Here is a 19,698-nt window from a genome sequence, read left to right on the forward strand (position 1 = left end):
CTGATGGGGATTGGGCACGTTGGGGGAAGTGGGGGAAGCGGGGGAGGAAGAGAGCATTTCATACCTTTCCCTGAGGGAATTTTTGTTCTTTCAAACTGTTATAATGCTGCCCAGCTATGACAAAGATGAGCAACTGAGAAAGGCATATGATAAATAATGCACATACACACACAAGGTAGCTTCTAAGGAGAGTAAAGTGGAAACCAGCATTTTTAGCTCATGACTAATGTTGTGGAAAACGCCTTCTGAGATGCTGCTGTCTGGCTTGACATGCTTTATTTTTCTCTTTAACAGGGGAAGTGTTCTTGCAGATTAAAGGCCCACTAGAAGACACATATAAAATCTACTGCTACCACCATGACGATGCGCACGCCATGCTTGAATTCTATGAAAAGGATGAAGAACTGAAACAGCATTTAAAACACTGTGTACAGTCCTTAAAGTAAGATCTTTTCAAATGATGATTTCCGTCCATAGTCAGCTGTCTAGCAGGGAACATTTTAAATGGATGTAGATGAAAGGTCCCCTGTAAATCTGGAGTTTTATGAGGCTTGCTGGGAGCTCTGGCTTAAGCTGCTTTCATGAAAAGATGACAAGCCAGGGGCCATGATTAGATTTCTTTCTCTCTAGGATGGCCAAAAAATAGCACAAGGAAGGTTTCTCTTCCCTTAGGAGAAATGCAGTATCATAAACGGTGTTGAGAGAACCTTGCCCAAGACCCCCAAAGACCTGTCACACACTCCCCCATCTGCTGTAATTCTGTCAAATGTGCGTGCACAGAATAACGTCACTGGAATTAAAATGTCACGTGATTGTAGCTATTTGCTTTCTCGGACAACATACTTGTGCTTCTGTCTCCCTACAGCTTTCTCAGGCTACAGGGATTAGAAGTGACTGCACTATTAGCTACTTTGTGTTGTGGGTGTTAGAATTCACAGTTAAGACATGCTGTGACTGCCTGAATGGCAAGTGAATTTGCTCAGTTCCACAGCTTCAATTTCCAGTTCTTTAGAGAAGTTCTATTCAGAGTTGGCATGGAACAGGATAATGTGACTTAATCCTAAACCTAGCCATATGAATCTGTCATCTCTTGATGTAGAGCACCTCAATCCCAACCCCCAAATTCACTTTCCGTCTCTATTGTGCCATCTAGTCCAATGGCCTATCTCTGATCCTGGCCATTGCAGGATGCTTCTGTGGGAGGAAACCACCATAATGCATTTAGTTACTGGATTCCCCAATTCAGAGCTTTGCTAAGCTTTTCATAGCTGGAAGTGGCTCTAAACTATATCACTATGATGTCTTTTTCCCCCACTTTGTTCTTTCCTGCTTAATCCTTAATCTTTTTTCAGGAACTAATAGAAAAAAAATCACTATGTGTATTGCATTGTGGGTTTTGCTTTTTCTCTTCCTTGGTTTTGTTTACAGTGACTAAAGGTAGCAAGCAGAACATTTATATCCACTTCAGCAAGTGTCAGAAATGTTAGTAAAAAAAAAAGAGTTGAAAGAACACAATCAAAATGTATAGCTGTATTCATCTGAATCTGTAACTATCCTGTAGAGAGTATGGCTCAGAAGGAGGAATTAACTAGAGTTCCTACTAAATAAGGCTTAGACTCCTTTCCTCCATGCAGCATAACACATTCAGGTGCCCACAACTGTTATTCTTGCAAAATTTCACTTCTTAAAAACAAAGACATTTTTGTTTGAGCAAAGAATTGCTAAATTAAAAAAAAATACTGAAACTGGATCCAAATGATTAAGGGGCGGAGCTGCTGCTTCTCAGCTGAGCTGTATTGTACAGTATTAAAAGACTTCCATATTAGGACTGTTGTGAGGTTTGTACTCTGCACACCTGTGCAGGCACACTGTATTTAATTACCCTTGTTCAGTCTCTTACACCGCATGCTGATTGCAGAGGAGTTCCAACATGCCAGAAATTCCATCCAAATTGTAGGGCATGCCTTGGAGACATCAGCATTAGTAAATTCTGTAGAATCTTATAATCCAGTAGTGATATTGTGCATTAGCTTAGCCTATGAAATTAATTTTGTATACATTAAATGTTGCTGGTGATCACCTGCTTTACTTTTAGTCAGAAGCATCTTGGTTACCAAAGAGAGCTCTCCCAAAGCTGTCACTGCAGGAACACTGCAGCACTACTATATCAGCTTCCTGATGCTCAGTTAGTCAGCTGCAGTTGAGGGGGCTTTGTGGTGGACAGCCAGACCGCAGTGGGTGATGATATTGGGAGGGAATATTGCTCAGCTCTGGGCAACAGAGAAGTCAGGTATTAAGAGATGCTGAATTTCTGATTCTAATGTGTTGTTTCACTACACATACCATCCTGTCCAATGGCCAAACTTCTTCTGTATGTTAAATCATACCTTTAATAAAATATCCCATGTTAATGTATCTATGTGTGTTTGTTTCCAAAACATTAGCACATATCCCTGCATATTTTTGGTGTATAAATTCATAGTATATACACATCTGTTGACTGCTTTTGAAAGTTAATCTACAAAAAGAGTCTTTCAGGAAGTAAATCTTTAATTGAAAAAAAAAAGGGAATCCTAATAAAAATACAAGGAAACGTATATTCAAAAAGACTAAAATACACCGTCCATCTTTCATTCTTTAAAATTTTATTTCTATTTAAAAAGAATAGAGTGGACATATATAGAGCCCAAGAATTTACACTCTTTCTTTTATTGATTAGTGATTTTGTAGCTAGGACTTAAGCATTAATTACTGCTCGCACAGTACAGCAACTCCCTTATATAAACTATCTATGAGATGGTTGAGTTTTATCACCAAATCCTGGTTTATTAAAGTCCTTACCCATTAAGGGCTGTATTTTCAAGAAGATGTAGGGCCAGATTCACTGGTATCCACTGGCTGCTTTGTGAAGTACCTAGCTCAACTGGCCAATTACAGTTGCTTTGTGTCACTGAACACATTAGTGAATTTCGCCCATAGTCTGTATATATTTTTCTTAGGGGGAAGCTAATACTTGTTTTGTTTTTCTCCTTTTGCAGAAAGATATATGAGGAAGAGTAAGTATCATGCCAACTTTTTTGTTGTTTTTTAGAAAACAAAAAATGTTTAAAAATGTTTAAAATTGCATGTATGGAAATGTTCAGAACAAGAGCATCATTTTAGTACCAGGTAATCCTGTGCAGCAACAGAAATTAGATTTCTCCTAGACATTGGTGAAAAAGTCTTAGATTAGGAAAAATTAAAAGTCAATCTGGTTTTCTAATTACTACTGTACCTGCTTTGCAGTATTTTTCAAAACTGGTTTATGAAGCTACTTAATCTGGTTCCCAATCCTGCCAGAGTCCTTAATTTTATCGCCTCCCTTCAGAACAGATGTATTTCTGTGATTCTAAAGCATGCTTCTCAAATAAACCAACAACAGTGCTGTCCTTTGAAATCCTACACTAGCACAACAGTGATCCAGGTGATAGAGATTTGAGCTCTGGATTCAAAACCCCTCTAGACTCTTCTCAGAATAAAATTCTTTCTGAGCTACTGACTGTCTCTCCTGCCTTAAATAAGGCCATAAAGAAGGGTACATTCCTAGACTGTAGTTTTGGGAGACCCACAAACCCAGGGCCATCAAAATGGGACAATTCTGAAGATATCTTGGGAGAGGAGTGGGAGAAGAAAGTGCTTAAACTGAAAACAAAATTTACAATCTTAGGCAAAAATACTAATTCTGATAGAGAAGAGGTAAAGTTATATTGCTCTGCTAAAATTGCTGTTTTAAAGACCTTATCGGGGTGGAGAAGGAACACTTGAAAGCCAGGAAATTCTAAGTTAAGGCTACAGTTATGAAATAAAAAAAGCAAATAGTTGAAAGTGTGAGTGTGTGTGTTTATAGTGTGAACTGGCCACACTGACTTGCACTGCACTATCATAAATTAACATGCTCTTATATCCCTCAAAGAATGTCCCGTAGAAACACTAAATTGTGAGTTTCTCACTGAGTTTAAATTGATCAAGGATTCATAAGCAGTTACCTCTGAGTTGCCAAACTGTGCCTGGTGCTCGTGTGGTTGTGCTTGTGACAGGTGCAAGGAGCCATTCTCCTGCGTAAGGACCAGACATAATCATAGTCCAGGTGCTTAGGAATGCTAAGGAATATTGTAGTATGTGCAGGGAGCACAGCAAATACCTTCTCCTGGGGTGTTACAGTGTCATGCCATCCCTTCCTCAGGACTGTGGTTACCCACTGAGCCCTTACCTTGTAGCAATTTGAAGGAGGTTCTGTGGCCTGCAATGTGAAGGAGATCAGACTAGATGATCCCTTCTGGTCTTAAAGTCTGGGAGCCTATAAAAAGAAGGATTGTCTCAATGGGATCCATTGCTTCTTCTTCCATTCCTGCTCTACACAGCTGGTTTATCTTGATTTAGAAAGTACACTGGTGTTTACCCCAAGCATCTCTGAGGTCACTGGAACAGTGAGGCTACAGATTGCTTTTCACTGTAGTATAACAGGGAAAAACATAGTCTTCAGTATTAAAGCATTCTCCACTTCGCCATCAGTTGGATGGGTTACTCCAGCTGGACAATCAAATATAACCGAATTCTGCCCTCACTTATACCTGTACAACCTCATTGAGTTCACTAGTGTTGCATGGTGTAAGTGACAGCAAAATATGGGCCATAGTGATTTATGCCCTGTAGATTTTGTGAAACAGTGAATTTGCACACACAAAAATAATGTTTAAGTAACATTACAAGTTATGACAAACACACACAGCAATAAAAACTGTCAAACTTAATGTGACCCCAACTCCACCTTAACACATTTTCTGCTAGTGTGTTCCACAAAAGAATTATATATTTCATAAAGAGAGCATGCCAAACTTAAAATTGAATAGTATATTTTTCCTAGATTGACACCACGACTATTTAGACGTACGTATCCATGCCCCCACCCCATCCGTGACTTTATTTTGTTGCATGCAATGCGGAGGGTTGTGCAGTGGAACCTGATGCATTTAAACCAGCTGTGTTTACATGACTGCAAAACAACAGCGATGATTTGCAATGAGATTACTGCAGCTATTCATGGCACTAAACTACTTGCTAAATTCATGATAAGACTGGGTGGCTGTAGTGGCATTACAAATGAATTATCAGCTTAATTTTCTGCACAGAAGATGTCACAAGTCATTACACATTTGTTTAAATTGTGTGGCAATGCAGTGTTCTCATTGGCTGCAGTGTATTCTAAAGGGGTGTATTAGAAACAGGACTAATCGAGGGAGAGTGGTTATCATAAAATGATCTTACTGAGTAGAATTAGATGAGTTGAACTTTGTGGCATTTTGTGCCGCAGGGAGTCATCATCTCATAACAAACCTACTATCTTTCAAACCATATTGCTAGACTGTGTCATGCAGATATGTGAACAGAGGGCTGTTTATCACTTGGGCGGCTGTCCAAAGTGCAACTGTATGGAGAGAAGACACTTGAAGATTTCCATTCATGAGGCAGCTTTTAAAAGATTTGCATTCATGGAGCTTTTCAGGAAAAACAATAACAATTTAAGATTATTTTTATTCCTGCTGCCAGAAGCTAAAAGAAGGGAAAACAGCTTTATATTTGATGCAGAATAAATGGGGAGGAGGAAGAGAAAAGAGAAATGATGAAAAGGTTTGGGGACATCAAGAGGCTTTAAAAAGCATTTACTGTTAAAACTCCTTTTTTCATGTAGGACTTTTTATACTGAGTGCCTGCGTGTGAGAGATGGCTTAAATATGCAGATGCCTCTTTTCCAAAGCATCCAAATCATTACTTAATTAGTCAATAGTGCTCCAGTATATTTTTATAAGTGGAAGCCAAAGTTTTCTTTCTTTCTTTCTTCAGCTGTGTTTGTGGCTGACCACAACAAAAGTTGGCAGTTGGCAATATTCAGTGGGTATTCCCTCTATGTTCCCTTTATTTTCCATTAACCCAGTCCCTTCCCATGCTCAAACATTCTTGCTCACCTCTCATTAAATCTCACGTAGTTAATCTCATAGAACTTTTTTCCTTCCAGAAATTCTTTCTTTAGGATGTAATGGAAGCACTGCTCTGTGTTTCTGTCATAAAAAGCTGCATTACAGCTAGGGATCCTGTCGTCTTCAGACTATTATCAATAGCTCCCTCCCTCCTTTAAAGTGCAAACCTACAAGAAGGTCCCAGCAGTTTATATATGATTGCTACCAACATGGGGTTGTCGCAGTTTCCCAGTGTGTCCAGAAATTTCTTTCCTTCTCTTTCCCCTTGGAAACACTGTCATGAGTGAAAAGGCAAACAGGCCCTTTTTACCCATGTGCTGCAGAGGAAGCAAATTACCCCAATATCTTTCCATAAAAGAACCTGCAGAAAGAGGTGGGAGCAGGGCTTTAGAATGTTTGCCACTCGGTGGGATGGCTTGTGTGGGAAAGGAGGGAGTCACAGCATGATAGGAATGGGGTCAAGAGATCCAGATGGCTTCGATAAGCCTGGGGTAAACATCCAAACTGGAGAATCCAGACCAAATTTTGAATCCTTTTCAAATTCGCCCATCACTAGCTGTAATCCACCAATCAGCAACCACAGCTACTAGAATCGACCTTATCACTACTGCAGCAGAAAGTATAACAAAGGACTATGGTTACAGAGGCAAGCTCAGCGGTGTAAGGTACACAATAGTGGGTGTAAATAAGGAACTTTGAATTGATGTCACTTTCACATTGAGGTGCCAAAATGAGGTGTAATATGCCTACTTTAATACTTAAATGTTAGTTATTTTTCCTACTGCATCCCTATCTCCCAGCTCCTTGGTGTGTAAAGTGTACCATACAGACTCCTTTAGCCTCAGTGGGCCAAATTCAGAGGTTAGGTAGAAATTATATGTTAGTGAGTAGATGTGAGTCTAAGAAAGTCTAAGCTGGTATAACTTTCATAATGAGGGAGCCAGAAAAGGTTTTCAATTTACCCCAACCCAGACTCCCCACTGACTGTGTCTCCTAATCTTTCAATTTAAATGGGAATTGCACCTGTGTCACTGAATGTAAAACTAGGCCCCAGTTTTGACATCTTCAGTAATTAAAAACTCAACTGTAGGTTTAAAAAGGTAATAACTTCACTGACTAGATAGGACTATGCATTTTTTTCTTCTTAGGGTTGCCATTTTACATGACAGTTCTGTTTGTTTGTGTAAATAATAGAGGAAAACCTAATTTAATGGACATGGGATCCCTGATGATCAAACCAATACAGCGTGTGATGAAATACCCATTGTTACTGTGTGAGCTTTTGAATTCAACTCCTGCTTCCCACCCTGACCACAAGGCACTGCAAGATGCCTTTGCTGCTGTGAAAGACATTAATGTGAACATCAATGAACTTAAAAGAAGGAAAGATTTAGGTAGGGAACAGAGATGGTATATTCCTTTCTCCTATTAATTGTATTCACACATTGTAGATTTTGGCTGGTGATTATGGGAGATGGTTTCAGCTCCAATTATGTTACCAATTATGATATTGTTTTCTGGCTTTATCTGGGCTACAAAACATGCTGGGTTTTGAGATACATAACTGGTGTATATACTGCATTGTAGTCTCAAACTTAAAAACAAACATCCAGGTTGGATCACTAGGGATGTAAACTTCAAAAATGTGAAAATGAATATAGTACAGTATTGCATATAATACATTAAACTAACGTCAGTGATGCTACTGCTAACACTAATAATAGTTAATAAAGATATTTTTAAAGACCTGCCATATTTAAGCCTTAACTTTACTACCTCTTTCCAGCAGTTTCACACAAGATTACAGCAAGGGACATCAAAGTCTCTTGTCTCAAATGGTCTTATATTAGAGTGCAGAGCTGTGTTAGAGCCCAATGAATTTAGATTATTAGTGTTGTGAAATTCTCTCTCTGCAGTGTTGAAGTATAAGAAGAATGATGAAGAAGAATCTCTTAAAGAGAAGTTTTCCAAACTGAATATTCACTCCATTAGCAAGAAATCCAAGAGGGTTACTAGCCATCTGAAAATTCTGACGGGGGGAGAGCCTCAGGTACTTAGTCAGCCATTTGCAAATTTGCATTGAGGACTTCATAATGTCACTTGTTTTATGGTATTTATCATGTAATTTCCCATGTGTCACATCAAAGAAGAAAAGATACTATGACCCTAGATTGAAAGGAAAACCTCTCAATGTGTCCTCCATCTTTTCTTTTGGATCTAGCCTTTTCTACAAATCTCTGACCTGCAGCACATACTGGTCAGCAGTTCTCACCAAAATGAATATGGAGGTCAATGCTCAACAGATGGGTTTGTAGAAGATATTGTAGGTGCGGGATAGCTACAGAGGGCATTTTCTGTACATTTTATTCAGCATCATTCAGGCCCTAGTACATACACCAAGACCACCAAACAAGACTTATATGCTGATTAGTATGGGCAATGAGTTTTCCCCTACAGACTTCCTTTATATACCATAAAGAAATAAAACATAAAAACCTTTGACTGTCAAAATGAATAGATGACTACACATTTTTTAAAATAAATCTGCTGCAGTGTGTTGAATGCAAAGAATCAAAACACTACTTTATTGTTCCATTGCCCTAATTAAATAATTATTGGTTTATTGGAAAAAAATTTCAGAAGCACCTACGCCATTTAGGAGGCTAAGTCCCATTGACTTTCACTGAGACTTAGGCTCCTAAGTGACTTAGATGCCTTTGAAAATGTTATCACAATAAATAATTTAATTAGGGCAATGAAACTATAAAGAAGTGTTTGAATTCTTTGCACTCAAGCCCCATTTTCAAAAGTATCTTGGGTGCTTAGGACATTGTGTCTCAATGAAACTCAATGGGACTTAACCTCCTAAATGGCTTAGGTGCTTTTGAACATTTTACCCTGTATACTTTACTATGATTGCTTATACAAGAACATTTGCCCTTTGAAAGGTTACCTGCAGCCTTGTGCCTTTTTTCTGTTTTCTTTCTTTTTGAGGAGACATTTCTCCCTCCCCATCCCCATCCCCCACCCCCACTTCCCATTTTTTTTTACACTAGAAATTCAGATTTACTTCTGTTTTTCCTATGGCAGACTGGAGGATTAATAGGATTATGATATCAGAGATAACCATACAGTGAAATTGACTGAGAGGGGAAATTATTTTTATTCAGTCTGTTAGAACTTCCTATTTACTATTTGTTTTTGTTAACACCTTTTGAATTCTAAAAACTTGAGAATCACTTTGGAAAAAAGATGCCTTTGTTAAAGATTCAGCGTTCCCTCTCCTATAATTGGAAGCTGAGAACTCATGACGCACATCTCTGAGTCTTTCCATGACTCTGACAGTGAAAGCAGTGAAGACTAGACTTGACAGTTCTCATATTTCTAAGGTAAAAAGCAAGCAGAAAGGAAGAATTTAAAAAAAATCCAGACTTTCTTTATATACCATAAAGAAGTAAAACAACCCCTTTAGAGATAATGGGACTGTAACATATACATGGTCGCACAGTGCTACAGAAATAATAGCAACAAAATTTCTGCACAGGCAGTTGCCCACATCTGCATTAGGGAACACTGGAGGAAGCATGGCTATGATGTGAAAAGACTTATGTTGTTATCTATAATTTCTTGCCCAAATTGTGTAAACATAAAAAAGGAGGGAGTCACTGATAAACATAGATGTGCCTACAATTAAATAACTTCATGCTACCTTAATGCGCTGCAAAAATCAATATCTTTATCATACACATTCCAGTATCCTTGCTTTTTCCTCTCTTTAGACCTGATAATTGTAAGTGGGTTTGGAAGAGTTACTGCAGTACAGTGATCCAGCTTCACAGAGAGGAATTCATAGGCTTTTCTTTAGATTTTTTTCTAGCAGATCTCTGTCCACTCATTTCATTAGTTCACTGCTGCCCTAACCATCATGTAAACATCTATTTCAGGTGAAAGACCAGACCTTTAATAAGGAGGAAAAGCTATTTAGAAGTTTAGAAAAGACTGTGAAATTTTGTGTGAAGAATATTTCATTCTCCCTACAACATCTACAGGTGGGTATACCATACACCCACATCAATATGAGCTAAGCACACATAAAACATATATGTGAGCAGTTTAATACACACTTCTCACAGTGTCATGTAATACCAAATCCTAAATGGCCCTGCACACATGTATATGACCCAAAATGCAGCAGAAATGAACAAAGGTGAATTTCACATTTTCTGAGTAAGCCCTAATGGTGTGGAATAATCTGCTAAATTGAATGGTGATAACCTTGTTCCTTGAGAAATGTACAACAAAACTGGACAAAACACGGGATAATATATCATAGGAAACAATCTTGCACTGGTAAGGGATGGTCTAGATAACCAAAGAGATGTAAGAAATGGAAAAGGCCTATAATTCAGTGAATATTATGGCAGGGTTTGCATGAACAAGTATACTGTACTACAGCAAATTATCAATCTATTTTAATTTTCCCACCTTTTTCCTTTCTAGGATTCCATGCTTCTAGCTGCACAGAATATAACTGAACTACAAGGTATTTTACACAACAAAGATGATGAAGACAATGGCTGTTCAAAAATGCTGAATAACATTGGAAACCCCTGTGAAGGATTTGTAAGTTCATGAAACATGCCAATATCACACAGCTGTCAAAATGTATGGGCTGTGGGTCATACATACAAATACAGTGAAGGGAAAAGAGCAGAAAAATGTAGGACTCCATTAGAAATACTGAGAAAAATATAACTTTTCAGTTAAGTTTCTGTAGGAAATAAAATAATTTAAGTTACAAAAATTCCTGTCAGTTTAAGTACAACGTAAGCTGGATCAGGCCTCTGCTTAAACTTGCAGTGTTGCCAATTCACACAATTTTATCATGAGTCTTATGATATCTGGTGTTTACTTAAACCCCCAGCTCCTGGAATCATATGAATGTGTCCACAAGAATTGCAAGCTTTTCTTTACTTTTCTTATGTACATTTCTATCTCTGGTGGTTGCAGAGAAAAAGATTGAAAACGTGAGCTCTAACATTTAAAAAAAAAACAGAAGGCAAATAAAAAAGAACCCAGTATACATATAATTTTTAAATCTCATGATTTTTGCGGTCTGACTTGTGATTTTTGAATTCCTGGGATTGGCAATACAGGCTGGAGTACATCTTTCAAGGTAGGGAAAACTTCTGCCTGAACCAGGCTCTCAAGCTAAACTAACACTTTCAAGCCAGGGGCAAATTTTATATCTCCTTACTCTTACCCCTCCTAAACTCCAAAAAGCCCTCCAGTTCCCTCCACCTAACTCAAAATGGAGTCCCCGTACTAACAGCATATACGCTCAGTGACAGATCACTCCATCGCAACCAATGAAAGGACTACTAGTTATATTTTTTTCCTAAAAGATAAGTTGTTCCATGCCAAAACCAAACCACCAAAACTGGCTCTGTAACTGCAATTCTATTTCCTTTCTAATTCCACCATTTAAAATAATTGCATCATTTAAAAGTATATTTTAAAAAATAAATAAAATGAATACAGTGAAGAAAGGAACACAGGAATCGCCATTCTGGCCCATCACAATGGTCCACTGAGTGCAGTTGGTTTTGCAATAGTGGCTGGTATGAGATGTTTCAGAAGAAGGCACAAGAATCTTCTCAGTGGACAATTATGGCATAACCTGTGCAAAGGGGAAGTTTCTGCCTAACCTCTGTAGGTTAGAAGTTGGGCTCATGACCTGAAGCATGAAGGTTCATATCCCTTCTAAATTTTTTTTATTCTATCTACTATAACTGTAAATGTTTACAATATCCATACAGATCTATTCTCCTTTTAATCCTAGTAGGAGTTTGGCAACAAGGATATCTAGAGCAATACGTTCCAGGGATTAATTATGCATTAGGTAAAAGGGTATTTCCTTTTATGAGTTTGAAACTGCTGCCTTTCAGTTTAAATAGCCCCTTGCTTTTATATTGTGAGACTAGGTAAATAGAAGTGCCTGATTTACCTTCTCGATCCCATTCATTATTTTGTATACCTGAATCATGTTCTCTTTTATTCATCTCCTTTGAGAAAAGTCCTAGTCTTTTCAATGTCTCCCTATATGGAAGTTTTTCTATGCCCGTAATCATTTTTGTTTCCTGTCTCTGACCCCTTCTATTACTGTTATATCTATTTCTGATGTATTCTGACCAGAACTGAATGCAGTATACCAAGCAAGGGCATATCACTGATTTATATGATAGAATTACAATATTTTCAATCCAATTAGTTATACATCCCAACATTTTGTTTGCACTTTTGACCACCATTTCACCAGGAGCACAGATTATCATTGTGCTGTTTCATGTTTTTTTCCTGAGTGCTTATAGTTGAGAACCCAGCTATGGGGATGAATAGTTTAAATTATTTCTTTCCATGTGCATTACCTTGCATTTGTCAATACTGAATCATCTCCCTAGCCCTCTTAGTTAGGGCCAAATCAAGAATAGCCTCTCCTTTTCTGTGCTCCAGAACGAACAGTTCCAATAAACAATTGTTTAAGGTGCTAAAAAATTGCTTACCTAAGCATTTGTCATGGAAAGCTTTCTCCACAGAACAATTAGATATCAAAGGCAGTACCAATGTGAAACTACCACTGTACGTCAGTCCTCACCTTGAGGGACCACTCCTGGGGACGATGGACATACAGCCTTTTGCAGCCGTGGTTTTTGTTATGCAGGAGATCTTGTTAATGCACTGAGTCCAGCAATTCATTTCACAAGACTATCCAGCAGCCTTTAGATGGCAATGAGTTTCAGTCGCTAGCAGTCTGTGCTGGATATGAACCAATGACTTATAGGTGAAATTATCTTTAAGCCTGATACTAATCCCTTGAGCCATCCAGACACCCATAGGCATGTTTTGGTTTTTTTTAAAATATATTTTATTTAGCCTCCAGCACTGTGAATGTATGACTCACTTTCAGTAAACTAAAGGAAACCTTACAAGAAAGCATACCACATTTTAATCAAATCAAATCTTTCTATCTGTCTGTATAGGCATTTATACTGCATCATCAGGATATTAGAGTTATCCCCAGGAAAGTGGTTGTTCCTTTATTTTATTCAGTGGGAAAGACTGCCGTTTAATTGAAACTGCACTGCCTCTTGCCTCGGATGGTCCTTCCCAGTTTAAAGGTCCCAGTCCCAATGAAGCTTCACAATATTAATACCCGTGGCTAGCACAGGTGACTGGAGGCAGGAATTCCTGCTTTCTGATCCCAGCTCTAACACTCATCCTTTGTGTGCCCATTTAACTTGTCTGTGCCTCAGTTTCCCCATGAGGATAATAACAACGCCCTGTGCAGTTAGAATTGTTACTCGGCTGTTTGATAGGGGTGCTGTCAGGCTTAATTAGTTACTGTTGGAAAGCAATGTGGGGGCTACAAATGGGTGAATGCAGTATTATTTTTGCTTTGTTTTTAACATTAGAACACAATTGTAAGTGCTACAAATGGGAGAATGAAGTATTATTTGTTGGACTGATTTTTTGCTTTGTTTTCCCCTTCCCAGGTGGATCAATTGGAAAAGCTGGTTTTGACCCCTCTCTCAGCTCTGCAAGCCTTGTTTTCAGGCCCCCAGAAGCTTATCCAGAAGCGTTATGACAAGTTGCTGGATTACAATGGCTGCCTTGAAAGGTCAGCAGGAGATGAACTGGATCTGACAAAGAAGGACTATGAGGCTCTCAATGCACAGCTCGTGGAGGAACTTCAGGTGTTCAACAGGACAGCCAAGAAGATTGCGATGAACTGTCTGCATTGCTTCATCACTCTCCTCAGGGACACAATGTCCTCAGCATTTCAGTCATATTCGACCATTGTGGTGCCTGTTCCGGTGAGCAGACTGTGTGCATGTGTGTGTACGGTATTTGGCCAGAGGTACTTAAAAATCCACATACATCAACCCCCCCTACTGTCTGTTCTGGGGATCACAGTGGATATTTTTTCACATTTCATGTCCTTGACCCTTGTCTGCTTTGGAACTTTTTTTTTTGCCGAGAATGACCCCAGTGTTGTTGCTGCTGCTGCTGTTCCTCTGGAAGTAGCAATGGCAGGAGTCAGCAGTTGCTAGCATTTTAACCCCAGTATTATTTACCGCTGCCCTGAGCAGTGTTAGACAACCCACTGGGAAGAATGCCAGCAGCCACTGGAATCCCTTCTACGTGTATGCTCCCACCACTGCTAATTCTGGTGGAGCTGGGGCGTGTTGGAAATGGTAGGGCAATGCTGTTGTCACAAAAGCCTACTGCAGACGCCTCCTTCAGAGTAAGGAACAGCTTTCTTTTTCGGCTACAATATGAGCTACATCAACACTTTTAATATTTTGAGGTGTATTTAGACAGTGCCTACTGAGCTGCATGGAAGTGTATTGGTTTGCATAACATTCTATTCATACACAGCATTAATCAGAACTCTAAGATATGGATCCCACACTCCATCTAAATATAATGACTGACTTGGGGTGAATATCAAACAATGCTACAGTTTTGTTGTATTTCCCCCCCCCAGAGGAAATGAGTCCTCTCTTTGACTCAGAGAGTCCGAAGGTTGTCCCCACAGTTCCAACCCCCCACACTCTGAAGAAGCCATGTTCTCCTGGCTGACATCTGGACAAGATTCCACCCCACTCCTTAGTAAGCCATAGAGGTTACTGTTGGGTGCTGTACTGCACTCCTTCCAGGGGAGGATCAGGCTATTTCCCACTCCCTGTCAAGCTAGAAGTGAGAATCCATGCAAGGGTTCAACACAGAGCTTTGCAATTTAAGGGGAAAGTGAGGGCTTTTCCTACATGAGGAATTTTCACCAGTACAACTTGAATTGACTTTTACATTGATATAACAAACCAGTGCAAAAGACAGTGTGGACACACACAGTTCATTACAAGAGTGGCGTATTCCATTTAGCTTAAGTCAATTAGAAAACAGATTTAATTAAACCAAAATAAGCCTTCCACAGCAGTTTAAATACATCAGTATAAATTTACACTTTTAGCTACCCCTGTGCAACTTGCTTCTGTAGACAAGCCCTATATCATTAAAGAGGGCTTTATGTTTCTTGGGAAGCTGCTTATACCAGGCATTGTTTTCACTGGGGATTTTCCCATTGTCACTTTTGAGTTTTGCTGTTTACATCATGTTTAAAATTAGGCATGGACCTGAGCCAAATCCACAGATCCAACACCACAGTGGCAAGTTAAACTGACATGACCAGTTTAAATCATATTGAGTTAAATAGATACTGGTTTTTAAACTGATTTAAGTTAAACTGATAACACTTCTGTGTATAGACAAGCCCTAAACAGCAATGATTTTAAGCTCTTTGAGGCTGGGATCATACCTTCTTTTATATCTGCCTGATGCCAAGCTCCTTGTGGGCACTACCAGAAATCAAAATAATAACTCAGATTTCATGAGTCCTAGTGCTTGATCCACTAGATTAGAGCTACTGTTCCTTACCTCCCTATCCTATGTAATGTACATGAGATCTAATCTTCTTGTGTATTTACAGCTGTCTTCCTCAAGTATCTGTGAATTACAAAATCAGGTGATGGAAGAGTTTCACAATCTAAATTTTGTAAAAGAAAACAGCAGTGCTACATTTATTGAGAGAAAACTGAGCTTTGAAAAGAAGAAACCTGCCCCTACCCAGGTGAGTATCATGCCTCTGTCAATGAAAATTTAATGTGTGTCAAACGCATCGTCTTTTTATTCTCCTGGGGCCTGGGCATTGATTTGCCACACAGACTCTGTGTCGCCATAAATACACCGACATTAGCCCTACGCCTCTTGTGGAGGTGGAGTTATTATGTTGAGTAGTAGGGCACTTACATCAGCGGGAGCAAGGCAGTAGTGTAGCGAAGACACTGACATAGTTAGTTCCACATAAAGCATTTAAGCCCAGGCACTAACTCTGTAGTCTAGACCCAGCCTAAGACTAAGCATGCAAGTTATAGTTTATTTCACTTGTTAAATATTCTCACACATATATTAATCTTGTGAAGTTTATTTTGTTGAAGTTTTGTGAGTGGGTTTGATGGTTTTATATAGCTAGAGCAGGAGCTGAAAAATCTACCATGGAATTCAGACATACCTAGCACACAGAGTACTCCAGAAGCTACAGAACTGCAGGAGCCCCACTTAATATAATAATAATTAATACCTTGCCTTTTATATAGCAAAGTCATTTCATATAATATCATGGTCCAGGGATTACTGGTCATATGGCTCCTGCCTTGTAAGGGGTTATATGACCTCAGTACAGCTCTGCCAATTTTTGGGTTACTTCAAAATGCTTTCAGTCATTTTACATGAGAATTGTAAGTGCACTGATACAGAGAGACAAGGTGAGTTAGGTAATACCTCTTTTTGGACCAAATTCAGTTGGTGAAAGAGAGAAGCTTTTGAGCTTACACAGAATTCTTCTTAGAATCATAGAATATCAGGGTTGGAAGGGACCCCAGAAGGTCATCTAGTCCAACCCCCTGCTCAAAGCAGGACCAATTCCCAGTTAAATCATCCCAGCCAGGGCTTTGTCAAGCCTGACCTTAAAAACCTCTAAGGAAGGAGATTCTACCACCTCCCTAGGTAATGCATTCCAGGGTTTCACCACCCTCTTAGTGAAAAAGTTTTTCCTAATATCCAATCTAAACGTTCCTCACTGCAACTTGAGACCATTACTCCTCGTTCTGTCATCTGCTACCATTGAGAACAGTCTAGAGCCATCCTCTTTGGAACCCCCTTTCAGGTAGTTGAAAGCAGCTATCAAATCCCCCCTCATTCTTCTCTTCTGCAGGCTAAACAATCCCAGCTCCCTCAGCCTCTCCTCATAACTCATGTGTTCCAGTCCCTTAATCATTTTTGTTGCCCTTCGCTGGACTCTCTCCAATTTATCCACATCCTTCTTGAAGTGTGGGGTCCAAAACTGGACACAGTACTCCAGATGAGGCCTCACCAATGTCGAATAGAGGGGAACGATCACGTCCCTCGATCTGCTCGCTATGCCCCTACTTATACATCCCAAAATGCCATTGGCCTTCTTGGCAACAAGGGCACACTGCTGACTCATATCCAGCTTCTCGTCCACTGTCACCCCTAGGTCCTTTTCCGCAGAACTGCTGCCTAGCCATTCGGTCCCTAGTCTGTAGCTGTGCATTGGGTTCTTCCGTCCTAAGTGCAGGACCCTGCACTTATCCTTATTGAACCTCATCAGATTTCTTTTGGCCCAATCCTCCAATTTGTCTAGGTCCTTCTGTATCCTATCCCTCCCCTCCAGCGTATCTACCACTCCTCCCAGTTTAGTATCATCCGCAAATTTGCTGAGAGTGCAATCCACACCATCCTCCAGATCATTTATGAAGATATTGAACAAAATCGGCCCCAGGACCGACCCTTGGGGTACTCCACTTGATACCGGCTGCCAACTAGATATGGAGCCATTGATCACTACCCGTTGAGCCCGACAATCTAGCCAACTTTCTACCCACCTTATAGTGCATTCATCCAGCCCGTACTTCTTTAACTTGCTGACAAGAATACTGTGGGAGACCGTGTCAAAAGCTTTGCTAAAGTCAAGAAACAATACATCCACTGCTTTCCCTTCATCCACAGAACCAGTAATCTCATCATAAAAGGCAATTAGATTAGCCAGGCATGACCTTCCCTTGGTGAATCCATGCTGGCTGTTCCTGATCACTTTCCTCTCATGCAAGTGCTTCAGGATTGATTCTTTGAGGACCTGCTCCATGATTTTTCCAGGGACTGAAGTGAGGCTGACTGGCCGGTAGTTCCCAGGATCCTCCTTCTTCCCTTTTTTAAAGATTGGCACTACATTAGCCTTTTTCCAGTCATCCGGGACTTCCCCGGTTCGCCACGAGTTTTCAAAGATAATGGCCAATGGCTCTGCAATCACAGCCGCCAATTCCTTCAGCACTCTCGGATGCAACTCGTCCGGCCCCATGGACTTGTGCACGTCCAGCTTTTCTAAATAGTCCCTAACCACCTCTATCTCCACAGAGGGCTGGCCATCTCTTCCCCATTTTGTGATGCCCAGCGCAGCAGTCTGGGAGCTGACCTTGTTAGTGAAAACAGAGGCAAAAAAAGCATTGAGTACATTAGCTTTTTCCACATCCTCTGTCACTAGGTTGCCTCCCTCATTCAGTAAGGGGCCCACACATTCCTTGGCTTTCTTCTTGTTGCCAACATACCTGAAGAAACCCTTCTTGTTACTCTTGACATCTCTGGCTAGCTGCAGCTCCAGGTGCGATTTGGCCCTCCTGATAACATTCCTACATGCCCGAGCAATATTTTTATACTCTTCCCTGGTCATATGTCCAACCTTCCACTTCTTGTAAGCTTCTTTTTTATGTTTAAGATCCGCTAGGATTTCACCATTAAGCCAAGCTGGTCGCCTGCCATATTTACTATTCTTTCGACTCATCGGGATGGTTTGTCCCTGTAACCTCAACAGGTCTGCGATCGCTTTGTGAAAGGGTTCACCCACAGGTTTTTGTCTTTTAATAATTTTTCTGTGTGACTTCATTTGAGAGAGTAGTAATTGTCTCATTTCACTATGCTCTTGAGTGAACTCACAAAGAAAAATGATAAAAGACAAAAACAGTGGGTGAACACTTTTCACACAGTGATCCCTCTGTATCTGACCCATCCATCTTCATTCTCAAAGGAAACCCGCACAACACCTTTGAAAGATGAGCCTGGAAGCTTAAATTATTCTGTCCATCATTATTAGTATCTAGCAAATTTATTAAAGACCTTGGATTTATGGTTTACAATCTATAACCCACTTAACCCCCCACCCACCTTTTTTTTCTTTTCCTCCTATGACTTGGAGGGGTGTTAATGAGTCATTTCACCTTGAATGGTCCCTTGAAATATATGTTAACTACTTATACAATCTGTTCCACATTGTATTTAGCTGTGACACTTTGAGTACATTTCCCAGACCTGAAGAACAGCTATGTGTAAGCTCAGAGCTTGTCTCCCTCACCAACAGAAGTTGGTCCAATAAAAGATATTACCCTACCCACCTCGTTTCTCTAATATTCTGGGACCAACACAGCTACAACAACACTGCATAAACCAATACCTGACAGTTAACATCCAGTAAGTTTTTTTTTATCCTTCAGTGACTATAGTTTCAGCCATTAGTGGAACAGGTGAACACACACACCTACTGTGCACACAAAACTCACAGGTTTGAGGGCACAGTTTAGGAAATTATACTCCTAACTATCCAATAGGCATGTAATTGCATGCTCTGCCTGTTCAAATGTAGATTGCTGCAATCAGATGGGGTGTGCATTAGTTTCTTTTGTACCCAGCTGTTAATCCAGAAGTCTTAAATACACTGCTCCCAATTAATAGTGTCTCTCTTTTCCCCATTTTTAGCCTGAGTCTCCACGTCAGACAGAGATCCAGAGATCCAAGCTATTGTCCACATACAGCACAGAATCACTATATCAAGCTAAGCGCAAATGCAATGCCACACAGGAATTTGATATTGATTTATATGAAGGTGAGCTGGTGGCTGTTGTTGAGCAAAAGGATCCTTTTGGAAGTACAAGCAGGTGGCTTGTTGACACAGGAAGTAAGTCCTTTGCTTATCCCAATAACAGCTTTCCTTTTGGCT

General features: G+C 39.9%; 1 protein-coding gene across 1 annotated transcript in view; it reads left to right on the forward strand.

Moving 5' to 3' along the window:
- The window catches only part of ARHGEF38 (Rho guanine nucleotide exchange factor 38), a gene marked incomplete at both ends in the record, with an annotated part of 55,030 nt that overhangs the window by 28,039 nt on the left and 7,293 nt on the right, over positions 1 to 19,698 (forward strand). The window contains 9 exons of the mRNA XM_084627331.1: positions 295 to 442; positions 3,039 to 3,056; positions 7,209 to 7,408; positions 7,931 to 8,064; positions 9,959 to 10,063; positions 10,515 to 10,637; positions 13,568 to 13,888; positions 15,562 to 15,702; positions 19,458 to 19,656. Of these exons, the coding sequence (XP_084483457.1) occupies positions 295 to 442; positions 3,039 to 3,056; positions 7,209 to 7,408; positions 7,931 to 8,064; positions 9,959 to 10,063; positions 10,515 to 10,637; positions 13,568 to 13,888; positions 15,562 to 15,702; positions 19,458 to 19,656 (1,389 nt within the window). The remainder of the gene's footprint in view (positions 1 to 294; positions 443 to 3,038; positions 3,057 to 7,208; positions 7,409 to 7,930; positions 8,065 to 9,958; positions 10,064 to 10,514; positions 10,638 to 13,567; positions 13,889 to 15,561; positions 15,703 to 19,457; positions 19,657 to 19,698) is intronic.

The sequence above is a fragment of the Lepidochelys olivacea genome, assembly GCF_965140295.1.
Source record: "Lepidochelys olivacea isolate rLepOli2 genome assembly, chromosome: 4".
Lineage (NCBI taxonomy): Eukaryota > Metazoa > Chordata > Testudines > Cheloniidae > Lepidochelys > Lepidochelys olivacea.